Genomic DNA, 15,958 nt, shown 5'->3' on the forward strand with positions numbered 1-15,958 from the left:
TTTCACATCTTCTGTTGCATTCTTAATATTGGTACCCAGTAAACATTGATTGCTGGGCCAGCGTTGGCTATATGCTGGGTATGTTGGCACAAGGCTGGCAATTTTGTCCAACATTTTGCCAACATTGCCAACATTACGCCAACAATGTCAATACTTCTTACTATGCGTTCAAAAAGGTCTTATAGATTTTATTTCAGGTTTATTTGTTTTAAACTTGAAAAATACTAACACAAACCTCTTTTCATGTGGTATTGCTTCAAAACACAGTTGTGTGATTGGCTAACATCGGTCAGAAGCATTGCCCGCGTTGTGCCAATTCATAACAATTTTGGTGTTTTCTTTCAAATTATGCAAATGTATACCATCATTTTGCTACAATTTTACATTTTAATAATAGGCTATCAATGCTGTTATTATTTTCTGATACCGTACAAGTATACTATGAATACTTAAGACTAGCGTTGGTCAGAAGGGTGGCCAACAGTTTGCCAACAAAGTAGTTTCATTTTAGTTTGTTTATGCCAAACGAAGTAGAGGTCTAGAAAAAGGCAGGAGCAACAAAACGCGAACGCGATAACGTGCTTGATACCCAAACAGTTTAAACTTTCCATTAGCCCTACACGTTTCCACAAAATAAACAATTGCAATGTCGGCTATATGCTGGATGTGAGGGCACAAGATTGGCAACTATGTCCAACATGTTGCCAACAATACGCCATCAGTTTCAATAACTTATTTCTTATTATGCGTTCAAAAAGGTCTCAAAGATTTTATTTCAGGTTTATTTGTTTTAATCTTTAAAATTACTAACACAAACTTCATTTCATGTGGTATTGCTTCAAAACACAGTTGTGTGGTTGGCTAACATCGGTCAGAAGCATTGCCCGCATTGTGCCAATTCATAACAATTTCGGTGTTTTCTTTAAAATTATGCAAATGTATACCATCATTTTGCTACAATTTTACATTTTAATAATAGGCTATCAATGCTGTTATTGTTTTTATAATACCGTACAAGTATAGGCTACTATGAATATTTAAGGCCAGCGTTGGTCATAAGTGTAGCTAACGGTTTGCCAACAAAGTAGTTTCATTTCAGTTTGTTTATGCCAAACTGAGCAGAGGTCTAGAAAAAGGTAGGAGCAACAGAAACGCGAACGTGATTCCGTGCTTGATACTGAAACAGTTTAAGTTTCCATTTGCCCTACGCGTTTCCACAAAATAAACAATTGCAATGTCGGCTATATGCTGGATGTGAGGGCACAAGATTGGCAATTATGTCCAACATGTTGCCAACAATACGCCATCAATTTCAATAACTTATTTCTTATTATGCGTTCAAAAAGGTCTCAAAGATTTTATTTCAGGTTTATTTGTTTTAATCTTTAAAATTACTAACACAAACCTCTTTTCATGTGGTATTACTTCAAAACACAGTTGTGTGGTTGGCTAACATCGGTCAGAAGCATTGCCCGTGTTGTGCCAATTCATAACAATTTCGGTGTTTTCTTTAAAATTATGCAAATGTATACCATGATTTTGCTACAATTTTACATTTTTATAATAGGCTATCAATGCTGTTATTATTTTCTGATACCGTACAAGTATACTATGAATATTTAAGACCAGGGTTGGTCAGAAGTGTAGCCAACAGTTTGCCAAGTTTGTTTATGCCAAACGGAGCAGAGGTCTAGAAAAAGGCAGGAGCAACAAAACGCGAACGCGATAACGTGCTTGATACCGAACCAGTTTAAAGTTTCCATTCGCCCTACACGTTTCTACAAAATAAACAATTGCAACGTTGGCTACTTCATTTCAGCTTCACTTGATTTATTCTTTGAAAATATTAATAGCCAACAATAAAATGACTCTTTAACTAAATGACTCATGTGGTTTAGTGGAAAAACACAGTTTCTTTAGCATGCCGTATTCTTGTACCAACAACGCCATGATAAAAATCGTTTGTTCATATTCAATTGCTTTAGATAATTTAGTGCAATAAATGTCTTGTGATTCAGAGGGCACTTCCAGAAAGTTTAGGCTTTGGGGCCTCCAATACCCAACTAGCATAATCCGTTCTTTTTACATTGATTCAACGTCTGCAGACGTTGGTAAGGTAACTAACAAGCGATAAACTTAAAAACGTGGTTGCTAATTCAAGTTGCCAGGTCTTCATTTTTTTCTTGTGTTCAACAAAAGCTTTTTTAATTTTCAAGTTTAACTATACTAAAATGTGTTGTAATATTTTTGAAAACATTTTTTCAGGACTAACCTCAAAATTTGCGTGCAGTTCAAGAAAACTTAAAACAACTTGTAAGCTTAATCGAATTCACTTGTTGATGTTTGGTAGCGCTCGACACAGCAGCATGATTGTGGTGATCATGTGATCATTGAGTTGCGGCTGCACTGCCGCCGCGCTGCTGACCTGTCTGCAGACGCTGAATCAATGTAAAAAAAATCGATTGATGCGCTATCACTTATTGATTTTGTTCTGAGAGCAGTCTCGCTCACAGTCTGATTTTGACCACGTGGATGAGATTCTCGTGTCGCCAACAAAGGGGTGTCTTTACTTTAAATGTAGCAAAGCTTGCACAATAGGCCAGCTTAAGGAGCAGTCATGTTGCGTCGAAATCTCTCCTCAATTTCTTGAAGCGAGATTTCACAAAACGATCGCTACTTTTACTTTCAACGATCCGGTGAATCGTTTTTTCTCCTCCGCGGTGCATAGAACAATACTGCAGGCACAATAATTGTTGTGAAAACTCCATTATGACGTCACTACTTAAACTTTGACTGGGCAATATGACGCGTTGAAGTGAAATAGGCAACAAAGTTTTAGAATGCGGCGATGTGTTATATCAACGTGAGGAGATGCAATTTAGCAGAAGAACTTGTTTTTTTTTTATGAAGAAAGACAAAGGCCATGACTTAATCCTTTGTCAAAGGGATTATGACGTCACTCGATTCACTTCGACTGTTCAAACATGGCGGTTGTGCGCAATACACATTACACAATTACGTGGAGAGCCGAGAGCACAATGCTTATGTGAACAGCGCTAAGAGGAATTTTCGCTTCTTGCATCGAAAATATAAAAAATCGAATTCAATCGAGATATTACGGCCGAAAGAAGTTTTAGAAATGATCAAAATGAAACTATAGGAATGACTTACGACAATGTTTATGAAAACCTGGTAAGTGAATGTCTTTTATTCATTGAACCTGAAATAATTGTGTAAAGTCGTTTTTGTCACTAGGCTACGTTTACACAATTTAAAGAAAGTTATAAAACTCAATTTAGAGAAAGTTATAAAACTCAATGACCAATGGAAAACTTTCATATGAAATATTCTCGTGACAAATTTAGTGCCAGTGCTCCTAGATGAGTGCTAAGAAGATATCAGCAAAGTAGCAGAGCTTGTGATGTCCTACAACATGTGTATTGTTTTGCTCAATCTTTGATTTTGCTGCTCCGCCAGTGTTTGCCTGACTACTTGAATGTGTTTGTATTTTTATGTCGTGTGGATAGGTCTGTGATGGTTGTAGAGTATTTGCAAATGTAGCTTTCATTGCTGTTAACTGAATAATAATAATAATAACATGTTTTATTTTGCACCCATTGCGACAACATAGCCTACAGTAGCCTACACTGCGACCTACATACGCAACACAACAGACGACTGGAATCCCAAAATAAACTTTAAACGTTGGCTGTCATTTCGAACAGTCGAAAATTTCTGTAACAAGTGCTGAAGCTTTTTAATATGATGGATGAAACCCCTGTCATTACATTTGATTTACATTTTGCAGGTGGCAAATTTAAGTCAAGTTGTTGGCAAAAATGCAAGCGATTGTATCAGTGGACTTATTCCAACTATTATTATCGAACACAACACAGTTCAAGTCATGTCGAGAAAAAAGAAAGAAAAAAACGTCGTGAAGTCTAAGCACTCGTTTGGTTGTTCAAAAAAGAATCTGAAAAAGGTTGTTCTTGGTGAGTACCGATAAATGTTTCTACTACGACTAAATGATTATGTCATAACTATGCCATTTTGTTCTTTTGATTAATGTATGATGTAATTGTGAAGAGTATTGAGTAATGTATGAAAATGTTTTAGTGGTGTACTCGCATTGATGTGAACAACGAACATGGTGGTTAGTAGGCTATGTCGGCATTTATACACTGATTGAACACTTCTTTTTTTACTTTCATGATATAGACATGGTGATGGCGCACGACAAAGCTGCTGCCGTGCAGCAAATTGATGAAGAGTTTCAGAGTGATTTCGAAATTGGAAGGACAGGCAAGGTGGCCGAAAACGGCAAAAACTAACTTTTGGTGAGCTTGTTATATGTTTGAAAGACAACAGCGAATGTGTTGCTTTAGTTGTTGAATAACTACTGTACACGCAATTAGAATGCATTGGAACTTGATTATCGCTCTGCGTGGCGCAGAATCGAATGATAAGTTTTTTGTCACGCACGTTGGAAAGAGGGATATTACATTGATATTGCAGATTGTCAATTAACTTCGTATTATCCTGGACGACAACTGATCAAAATCCTACACTGTTGCCAAACAGCCCTCTTGAATTAAATATTTTTTTTCATTCGCAGGAATTCACAATGATAAAGATACACAAGAAAAAGCTGCTGATGTGCAATGAATCTCCATCTATCAATACGATTTGATGTGGCTTGTTTCTAATAAATGTGAAAATATACGAAGCTCGGCTGTTACTTTGTTTTGTCACAAAGGGAGTAGTGTTGCTTATAAATCCGTGTTGCTGCTGTTCTTTCGCCCAAGGATTAGCTAGGTTCAACAATAAACTTTTGGTGATGAGCGAGGTTTAAGTACAGAGACGTTTGGCAAATGTAAATGCCAATGCTGTTCAGATGTTTTATGCACCAGCTTGCTTCGCATGGCCAGCCTTGGTCAAAGTGCCGGCATCACAATAGTCAATAGGTCAGATGAAGCAGCATCATGGTGCATAAAAGTCAACCAGAATTTAGGCGCCAGATGAAGCAAAATGGTGCACAAGCCATCTTGCCAACGTTGGCCAGATACAGATGCCAACGTTGGCAAGATTAAGCAAAATGGTGCATAAAACATTTTGCCAACGTTGGCAAGATACAGAAGCCAACGTTGGCTAGATGCAGAAGTCGACGTTGGCTAGATGCAGACGTCAACGGTGGCAAGATGCAGACGCCAACGCTGGCCAGATGCATCCAAATGGTGCATAAAACATTTTGCTGACGTTGGCAAGACGCAGAAGCCAATGTTGGCAAGATGCAGAAGCCATCGTTGGCAAGATGCATAATCCAATGTTGGCAAGATGCAGAAGCCAACGGTGGCAAGATGCAGACGCCAACGCTGGCCAGATGCATCCAAATGGTGCATAAAACATCTTGCCAACGTCGGCGTCTGCATCTTGCCAATGTTGCGGCCAACATCTTGCCAATGTTGCCCCAACAATCAATGTTTACTGGGTAGGCTATCCGTCCATTTACCCATTTCAGTTTTTCTCTTATAGCGACGAACCATTGTCAGAACTAAATTGTGTAGGCCCACCGGTACAATATAACTTAAATGAAGGCTGATAAATATTTTACAATCTTGAAGGCTAAAAGAGTCGTAAACAAAAATTCAATCAACAGAAGAACCACAGATGCAATATAGACTTCTAAAGTCTCATGTTGCCCTAATGCACTGTCCCACTTTGCCCTAAATACAGCTGTCCCACTTTTCCCCAAAGTATAGCCTTAAGAAAATAACATCTCTGCTGAAACCTGTAAAGTTTTAGGTAAAAGTTGCTTTTGTTACCAACAAATACTGTCTCAATGTCTAAAATAAAAACAAAGCTACCAACAAATTCGCTTATGCTAACGAATGTGGAAGCTACTTTTCCATCTCTTTCTTATAACAAACCATGCCAAAACACATTTTACTTCCTCACGACACGCGTTGTGCTCTGCCAGTCGCCATTTTTCCACAGCAAATACAGTTTATAATTGCCTAACCAGTGCTTCCGGTTAGAGGGAGCCAAAGACTACAAAACGGGAGAAATCGCGATGTCCCGCTTTGCCCCGTCTTCCCCTAAATGAAAAAAGTGCTCTTTCACTTTTTCCTAATATACGGCACAGATTGTAGGCTACATAAATGTGAAATATTTTAACTTACCCTATTGTAGGCTAGGCTAAATAACCTAGTTGTTGCCAACAATTAGTGGAGAACGTGGTTTTAGCGCACTAAAACTTGTGAAAAACTGTTTGCCCTTCACCATGACTCAAAACCGATTGAACAGCATATGCATCAACCCAGGCTTTGCAAAACCTTTATTTGATGCTATGTGTTGGTTCGCCAAAGAGTTGGCTTCAGCTATTCAATTTGTTCAATGAATCACTTTTCGATTCGTTGTTTCGTCAGTTTTTTTACGTATGCGTAATTTTATGCCATTTCTACTGTAGGCCTAATGTTCTTCTGTGAAGCTAGACTTATTTCAATCTTACTTCTAGCAGTCATGTTGATCAACCGATCGTACAAACAGTAGCTGGTCTGGAGAGGGCACTAGATCATGTGCCCCACCCGAAATCGAGACAAAAACTTGTAATTTTTTCCGTGTTTTACAATTTTTTTTTAGTTCGCTCAATCATTTAATTGACCTAACCAGCGGCGTAGGAATCGCATGTTTTCAGCAGTAGCCTAGATATAACAGGTGTGAGGTTTTGTGCCTCTCAAAAACTGAAAAAGTAATACAAAATTCAAAGTAGAACACATTGCTCTCCGAAGTGCAGTAGTCAACAATTGAATTAACCTATTCCAGTGTTTATAGAAGTATGAAGTAGCCTAAAATGCACCATGTGTATTGTGGAGACCAGCGTTTCTCAAAGTGGGCGATTTCGAGCGCCAGGGGGGGGCGAAAACATCAAAGGGTCGATTGGGGGGCGAAAACACTCGAAGGGGGCGAATTTATCAAACCACCAATAACAGTCCAACGCGCAAACCATTTACTGCAAATAGATGAATCCAACTTGACCGACAATGTATCGCTGCTGCTGCTTGCCCAGTAAACATTTTTCTTTGGCCCAACGTTGGCTGACGGTTGTTCGGGTTGGCTGAGGGTGGTGTAGTTTTGCCAACTTTGCCAACTTTGGAAATATTTTAATTGATAATACCTACGAAGAATTATTTAAGTTTGCTTTATTGTATTCCTTTTACAATTGTAATGGGACAATGAAAATGCAAAAAAACTTAGAATTAGAAAGTCGGTCTTGCTAATGTTGGTGTGCAGTTGTACAAAACGTTGGGCCAACGTCATTATTTGCGGATGTACTACGGTAATATCTCAATTTTTTTACATTATTGTTTTAAGGAAAAAAAAAAAATTGAAACGTTTTTCTAAATCATGCATCACTATGAGGATCACTAATTCTGAACAAAAACACTAATTCGCAAATCAAGGCTGTAGTTTCATCTCGCAATTTTTGCGTGCTCGGTTCATTTTTGTTTTCGTTTTTTTTATTTTATTTTTGAAACAAAATATGACAACACTGAGCTGAATAATTGTACCACAGTTCCCTTTACCATGTGTTCGTAGGTAAGCACTTTAACCATAGACATCTTATAACAACTAGATTGCGCTTGTCCCATCTCGATTGAGAAAATTAAAAAAAATGTCCGCCATTGTTAGTGTCTCGAGCCAATCAGAAGCTACTTTGTCTGTGACCTGCGATAGTAAAAAACGCGCGAAAACCCCAATGGAGGACATTTGCATTAATTAGCTTCAAAGCTGACGGTGTGACGACATTTGTATTGGCTGACATTTGCAGTTTTGCACATTGCATTAGCTTCATAGCTGGCAGCTTAGTGCAGGAAAACGCAAGTAGCGCACATAATGAAACTCAGGTAAGGGTTGTTTCAGTTGACTCAGATATATTCTTCAGGGTAAAGTATTAATACTACAAAAAGTGCTTATATTTGATTTAGATCTTAAGAGCATATATTTTAACAAAAAGTAGTGATATTTGAAGTTCAACAGTTGTCAGCTACATGGCGTGTGTTTGCACTGTGTTTACTTGCCAGTGCATACAATTATTACACTGGACAACATCAAGTTTTTTCCTCAAATAAAAATATATGACTTAGATCTTTGCTTTCTCAAACTCCGGTTCTGGCAAATTTCTATTGCAGGCTTTGACTATCCTGGAACTTCAAATTTATCTAATTCTAGATTTTCGTCACCAACGACTTTGAAATTTTTCAAAATCAAGGACAAAATTCCCCATTTGGTTATGTATTTCTGTGTTGCAAAATTTTTTGAAAACTACGCACAATTTGTCACAAAAATATCATTAACAGCACAGAATTAGGTCATCAAAAAGTTCACCTATATTATCAAACAATTTTACATAGAGACATGTCAGTTTTACAGCTGTGCATGTTTCACAGTACGATCACAATTTGACAATATGCTAATGACTCCATATTAAAATAAGCTTTGCAGAAAGTAAGATCTTCTGCGGACCGGCTTTTGACAACCACTTCTTTACATCATATTGTGTTTCAGTTTATATCAGAACTTTCTGTAGGTGTTAGTTATATAATTACTAATGCAATGTACCGGTACCAAGTTGTGCAATTTTGTAAAGAGCGGAACATGCCTGGGGAAGTAATATGTTAACTTTGGTCAAACCATAAAAAACATTTGTCAAAATGGCCACCTTGTGCATCGAAATTGCGCTACAAAGGTTTGTTGGAATCAATGGCCACCCTTAAAAGTGATTGAGCAGAATACAGTGTAACTATTCTTTATGAAACAGGTGGGCTACATCTCAATATATTACCGGTACATGTTATATGACTGAAGTTTAATTTTCGAACTCTATGTTCTGATGCTTTCTATAAAATAGCAAATTGTGTTAAAATGCTTGATTTACCATTATTTTGCACATTCTCCAGTGTCCACTGCTGTTCATTTGAATTATCTGCATTTTTATACCGATTGTCTGGCCTAGTGGTTAGCATGTGCACCCCCTGTTTGTAGGTATCGGGTTCAAGTTCGGACTGAGTCACACCAAGATGATAAATTGGTACTTCATTCTTGCTAGCTGTGTTGTGTTAGAATGAAGTAAGGGTAAGTTTCACACATTGTGCTGCCAGTGACTCGCTACTGATGCAGTAATCTTACTCGAGTAGCTGTGCGGCCCGGATACAAAGCATGCGGCGATGGGCTTTACTGACCACTCACGACACCTGAACTTAGTACTTATAATGAGACTTAGTTTTATCTATGAAAGCTTTAACATATATTTTGATATATATATACATATTAGATGACTTGTGAAGGGCTGAAAGATGGTGTAAAGAATACACATTACGAAGTGATGTTGAATTGTCATCAACAGATGACAATGAATCACAATCTTCATCCAAAGGTGTTTTGCACGAAAAGAGAAAACACAGGTATGTCTATCTAATGTTTGACATAATTGTTAACATGAAACAGCGATTAACTGTTGTAATACTTCCTATAGGGTTTTACGATACGACACAAGTTAGACCATAATCAGATTAGTACACTTAGTACAGATTACGTTGTTGCATTGTTTCATTGCCCTCCTAAAAAACAAAGTGCTTTTCCCCCCACAGTCTGCAGTCCTGAAGAAAACGGCTGACCCGGATAAATCGGATATAAAGAATTATCTGCTTCTGTAAAAATTTCTTCCTTGTTTGTTGATTGTCGCTAGTTTTTCTGTCCTCTTTTCTGAAAACTTTAAAGTGTTTTTGTCCATTTTAAATATAGCCTATATCCTAATCGTCATGTGTGGCACCTTAAAAAAGATTCTCACCCGGATCTAGTCTCCCCTCCTATTGTCATCTCTCGAGTAACTGACCAAACTTGGTATCGGAGTGGAACCCATGATTGTCCTCACAGCGGTTGTATTGCAAAAGTAAGAACAGTGCTTTTTATTGGAAAGCAAGCTTTAGCCAACCAGACATTGTGGTTAAGGTTATCAATATTGGGTTACAAGCACAAATCTAAGCCCAACTACTAGTAGATATTAAGTATACAGATGCTCACTGTACCAGGATTTACGTTTGCTTACAGAAGGAAAAGTGTTCACTTATCTTCAAACAATTCTGACAGAGCAACGTCAAATGAACGTCACTCTTCCTGCTACAACCATAGCGGAATTAAAAACCGTAAACAGCATGCTGGAGAATGAGGAGACCTATCAGATTGTGGTTAGTGAACACGATATGTTCTTAGTTCTTACTGCGCATTACCTATCTAAAGTTACCCACATTTTTGGTAATACATGAGTTGTATGTGTGGGGAGTTAGTTTTTCTATTTAGCCTAAAATGAGTTTAAACTTGAATGAATAAATTCTAAACCATTTAATGTCTGCCTCAACAGGCTTATTGCACAATTCATCACACATAATCACATGGTACACACCAATATACAAAAAAATTCATGCTATTGTACGCTGGTAGCCTGGTACGCACCGCGACTGTTTGATGGGGCTGTTTTAACAATCTCGGCTTATGCATTTCAACATCCATCTGTTCTATTGCAGTTCAAACACTGTGTCGTATAGGAGGAAGAAGCCTATACGACACGGTTAATCGATTGATGCCTCAGGTGCTGTTAAACGAAGTCGCAAGTTACGTCTCGCGGACAGGGAAGGGGAAAAATAAATTAAGTGGAGAGAAAAAGTTTTCTTTTGATTCCATGCAAAACTTAAAGAACATGGTTAAGGTAAGTAGTTTGTTTAAGTTTTGTATTCACCTTTTGTTGGTATGATATCGTCTCCAGAAAGAATACTTACTGTTCATGATTAATTTTCAATGAAATAACAACCTTGGATATAAGTTTTACAGCATCTGAAGTTTACCTTTTTCGTAATCCTTTTTGTCAATTTGCTGTTTACTATCCCTGATTAATGCCTCAGTCTAGATCCAGTTGAAAAACACCTGCTGTTTACTCGTGTGCAATAAAAAAGATGAGATTAGAAAATTGATCTGGCCGATTTCGCAGGGAAGGGTGGCCTTCTCTGCGAAAAGCTCCGGAAGGCCGACCTTCCCGGGTTCGGCGGCTATGTTTATGGTGATGTCCTCGCTTTTATTTTCATTACAGCTCTCCTGATGTTCGTGCCACGCACGTGAAACAGACTGTAGAGCAACGTTCTTAACCTTTTCTGACCCGTTACCCCACTTAAGCATGGTGGGCAATGGGCATCTTAAATCTATTATTTGTCTATTAAATCCCATAACCTTGTCCATTTGCCCTGCAAGCAGTTCAAGGCGTTTATGTCAGAGAAAAAGTCGCACAAATAAGCAACCTTCGACAAGAACACACTGTTCTGCATCTTCTCGTGAAGACTTCCAAACAGCAGCATAAAATTAATTCCATTCGTACCAATTTTATTAGTCTTTGGCAATCAATTGAATAGAATAGCCAAACCCAACAATGATTTAAGTTTGATTAAAAATTGGTAATAATTTGCACTGTCCTGCTCATTGCCCTCTGGAAGACCTCAAACCTCCCCAGATTGAGTAATTACACACAGGTTAAGAGCCGCTGGCCACTGCTGTAGATGATTGTGTCAAAATAAAAATCGATGTAACATTATTTGGTTACAAAACTGCTTTACTTATAGATGTTGTCCAGAGCAATACGAAATCATGCACTCTACAAGAACTCGACCACAAACTGACGTGGGAAGACCGCGATGGGGGCCGGCTTAAACGTCTTGCTAAAAAAGTACTGCGGGTATGTTCATTTGTTCTCTCCGTCACTGACAAATCGTTACTATTCTCTCAATAAGGGCAATAAAAGCATTTTTATTTACTAAACCAGCGATTAGTTTATTACTGGAGCAGAACTTCAAGAAATATGCACACATTTTAAGACTTGACTTCGAAGATCTATCAAACGATAACAATAATAATTTGCACTGGTTAGAGAAGGCAAACTACATTAACACGATTAACGAATGTGCATTAATGTTAGAGGTTAATAGAACATAACAGTATACCCATTCCCCACCCCATCGTATAGGCTACGAATTACAGAATTAAAACATACTGAGGAATGTTAGGATGTATTAAAAAAATGCTTGTTATTGTAAAATAACCGGGTGTTGCATACACATATCCATGAGATATGTAGCAATTAGAGTCTGTTCTTTCGCGGTGCTGTAAACACGATCTAATTTGCACTGTACACTGTACAGTATATTTTCTTTATATATGTTGCATATTGTTTTATAGGTACTTGCGTTTGAGGCCGCCACAGATCACGTTGTTACATCCAGGCGCAGTCTTCTGATGAGGCATGAAGTACCTCAGTCCACTGTGTTTTTAGACTTTTGTGCATGTCTTGTCGTAGCTGTGAATTGTGCATGGGTGGTGCATTTTACCATTCGAATAAATGTATTTTTCAACAACTTTACGTTTGTTTACATCATTGACTTAAATTTGCTCAGTATAAGAAGATGATCATCGTATTGGCATATGGATCATTAGGACAGTGTCAACTTTAAATTGCAGGTTAAGTTTAACCAACGTTGCTCAACTACAACGATTAGTGCAAAATATGTATGACCAACTGCGACGAAAGGTGCAAAGTGCGTTTGGCCAGCGTAGGTACCAACGATGAACTACGTTGGCAGTAGAGTTGGGATTACGTAGGCCCAAAGATTTTAAAATAAGTCGGCTCAACTGCGACGAATGGTGCAAAATACGTTGGGCCATCGTAGGGTACCAACGATTAACTACGTTGGGTGTAGAGTTGGGATAACGTTGGCCCAAATATTTTAAAGAAGTTGTCCCAACTGCGACGAATGGTGCAATATACGTTGGGCCATCGTAGGGTACCAACGATTAACTACGTTGGGTGTAGAGTTGGGATAACGTTGGCCCAAATATTTTAAAGAAGTTGTCCCAACTGCGACGAATGGTGCAAAATACGTTGGGCCATCGTAGGGTACCAACGATTAACTACGTTGGGTGCAGAGTTGGGATAACGTTGGCCCAAATATTTTAAAGAAGTTGTCCCAACTGCGACGAATGGTGCAAGATACGTTGGGTCAACTTCGGCCACAACGTAGTGCCAACGGAGGAGCATTATTTTACCAACTGTCACACTACGTTGGGCCGAAGTACAATGTTTGCTGGGTGGATATGTGCATTTTGTTCATAATATGAGAACAAGAAGAAATTTTTTTTGCGTTCAGTCTTCCGTCAAATATTCGGGTATCAAGCATCTTTAATGCACTGAAAAACTTCTACGAAAAGAAAGGGATTCCACTGAAGAATATTCTATAATGCGCATTGCGTATAACTGACGGTGCTCCGGCAATGGTTGGAAATCATCGAGGGTTCATTGCACTGATGAAAAGAGCAATACATTGTGTAATTCACAGTCAGCATTTGGTTGCCCGTAATCTCAGTCCTGAACTGCATGAATTACTGAATATTGTGATAAAATGAGTCAACAAGATAAAAGCGCAGGTGAAAATGTCTTAACTCAGTTTCCCAATTTGAGCAAGAAAGTTATTACAGAAGAGCAACGGCAAAAATACTGCTCACATTTAGACATGCTTCATAAAGACATGAAACTTCGCTTTGTAGATCTCGTGGACCCCCATGTTCCAAACTGGGTAGTACAACCATTTTCTACCGAACCTACAGACATACTGTAGAAGTGGAACTTCAAGAGCAGTTTATTGATAGGCAAACATGATGAGTGATGGCAAACATGATGAGTCAAGAGTGAAATTCAGAAATGATAGATACGATTTGTTTTGGTGCCTGGTTGCTGGCAAATATGAGCTTCTCTGGAAAAAAGTTTGAATGTGGATTTTGTCGTTTCCTACTTTATATATGGTTGAAAAGGGGTTTTCGGCTGTGACATTGATGCTTTCAAAGCAAAGAAATCGCTTGCTAGTTCATAAACGGGGTGATCTTCGACTCTATCTTACGAAGATGTCGCCAAACATTTCCAAACTTTGTAAAAGTCGCCAAGCTCATCCATCCCATTGAACATTATCATGTTACTGTCAATTTCGTTGATTAAATTTCAAAAACTAAATTTGTCTATCACTCTATTATTATCAATGTTTATTTTACTTGACAGAATTAGGGGGGCGAAATTTTACTTCAATAACGAAAAGGAGGCGATGGACCAAAAAGTTTGAGAAACATTGGTGTAGACCAACCTACTAGACCTATATGCTAAGGTGGTGACACAGCGAACGGGTAGCCTATATAAAACTTCCCAGAAAGATTATACAAGACTGATACAACTTTCGTCAATGGTGTGCTATTAAAATCATGTGCCATAAGTTTTTGCAAGTTATATCACATGTGTGACGTGTAGTCTAGTCATAGGCTTAATAGTGAGATTGCAACGCTTCTAGCTCATGAGACAATTTTAAAACATCGAATTGATTGTTTCAAGCTTTATTGGGATTGGAAACACTTTCAATATCATCAAAATTGGGAAAAGCATCAATTTGTTGTCATGTTGATGCTAAAACTAATAATTTTTAGTCGAAAGGTTGGTGCGTTTGGAATTGGGTAAAAAGGTTAGACAAAAATACCTAGCTAAAGTATAAAAATCTACTGTTAGCCATGTTGCTAATCAATCGAAAATTGGACTACACATTCTCCTCTATTCCTTCACTTGGACAAATCGAAAATAAATGCAGGCTAATTAAAAAAAGTGAAAAGATTGATTGGAAACTGAATTAAAATTCCTTTCATTTCATCTTTTGCTTTCAATGTGGTTTGATAGTTGCTGTCATGTATTCAATGCAAGAAGATTATTTTTACGAAACAACCTTGCTACATTTTTACGTGCTCTTAAAAAGAAGAAAAAGGTAAAGGTGGTTCCATACTTGATTCAAGTGTAGGGTATGAGAAGATAAGGTTCTCATTGTACTAAGCCGTCGGCACCAAGGAGAGTACGATGGCCAGTTCCTTTCTCTCGGCCGCCTTTCCTGTCGCAATTATGCTCACCCAATTTATTATACCCTAGGTAGAGGTGAGCGGTGTTTTCAACAATCAGCTGAAGCCGGGAGTCGAACCAGATTTGCATAATTGAAAAGTCACCGCCTTATCCGTTACGCCATCCCACAAAAAGAAGTTACATTAAAAGAATTTATTTTATAAAACTAGATTTGTCTATGTCACGATTCAAACGCATAAAAAAACATGTACAGAGCATGTAGTAGGCTATATGAAATGAAGAATTTCATAAAAATTAAATATATCGATTGCGTAACCCAGTGATATGTAGACTATAAATTCTGAGAGTTTAATGAAACCTCATGTGATGCATCGATATTCAAAAGAATCAAGTTATTACGAGTCCAAGAAATAAACTGAAAGTTCGAATATAACGGCAAAAAGAGAATCTAAAATGCGATCTTAAAATATTACTGTCATATCAACCTAGTTAGATTTAATTTTGAGGAGTTTTAAAATTCCTTTCTATCATCAACATACTGAAAGCGGTTATTAGTTAGGTTGCATAATGTAAATGGATATATCAAAAATACTTTTACACACGAATTTTTTATCTCACACCAGAACAAAGACAGCGGTTCCTGCATTGTTGACAGATCAATTCCAAGATAATGATGCCTGAAAAGGACAATTATCTCGAAAAAAAACGCGTGATATTGCTGGGTGTGATAACAATATACGCTCCAATATAATCAGCAAGCAATATCGAATTGACAATCACTTCAACAGTCTATTTTCTACGCAAAAACAAAAAGTTAAATGGAATAAACTAAAGTTGTTAAACGACGTAGCCTACTAGAACAGCAAGACATCACAAAAGACTGCAAGCACCCCATAGGCTGTATAAGTGTATAATATATCAGAGCAGTTTGAAGCAAAGGCATTTCGAAAATTAGGTCTGTTTCGAAGCCAAATTCCTTCG

The 15,958-nt window shown here is 37.9% G+C and overlaps 1 protein-coding gene across 1 annotated transcript; it reads left to right on the plus strand.

Annotated features, from left to right (window-relative positions):
• The first annotated feature begins 3,097 nt into the window (after positions 1 to 3,097).
• Positions 3,098 to 4,726, plus strand: LOC145775132 (uncharacterized). Its single transcript, XM_082586346.1, has 4 exons — positions 3,098 to 3,192; positions 3,809 to 3,992; positions 4,219 to 4,337; positions 4,616 to 4,726. Exons 1-3 carry the CDS (start codon positions 3,163 to 3,165, stop codon positions 4,329 to 4,331), a joined length of 327 nt encoding a protein of 108 aa, XP_082442472.1. The 5' UTR covers positions 3,098 to 3,162; the 3' UTR covers positions 4,332 to 4,337; positions 4,616 to 4,726.
• The last annotated feature ends 11,232 nt before the right edge of the window (positions 4,727 to 15,958 follow it).

The sequence above is a fragment of the Aplidium turbinatum genome, chromosome 8 (assembly GCF_918807975.1).
Source record: "Aplidium turbinatum chromosome 8, kaAplTurb1.1, whole genome shotgun sequence".
Taxonomy (NCBI): domain Eukaryota; kingdom Metazoa; phylum Chordata; class Ascidiacea; order Aplousobranchia; family Polyclinidae; genus Aplidium; species Aplidium turbinatum.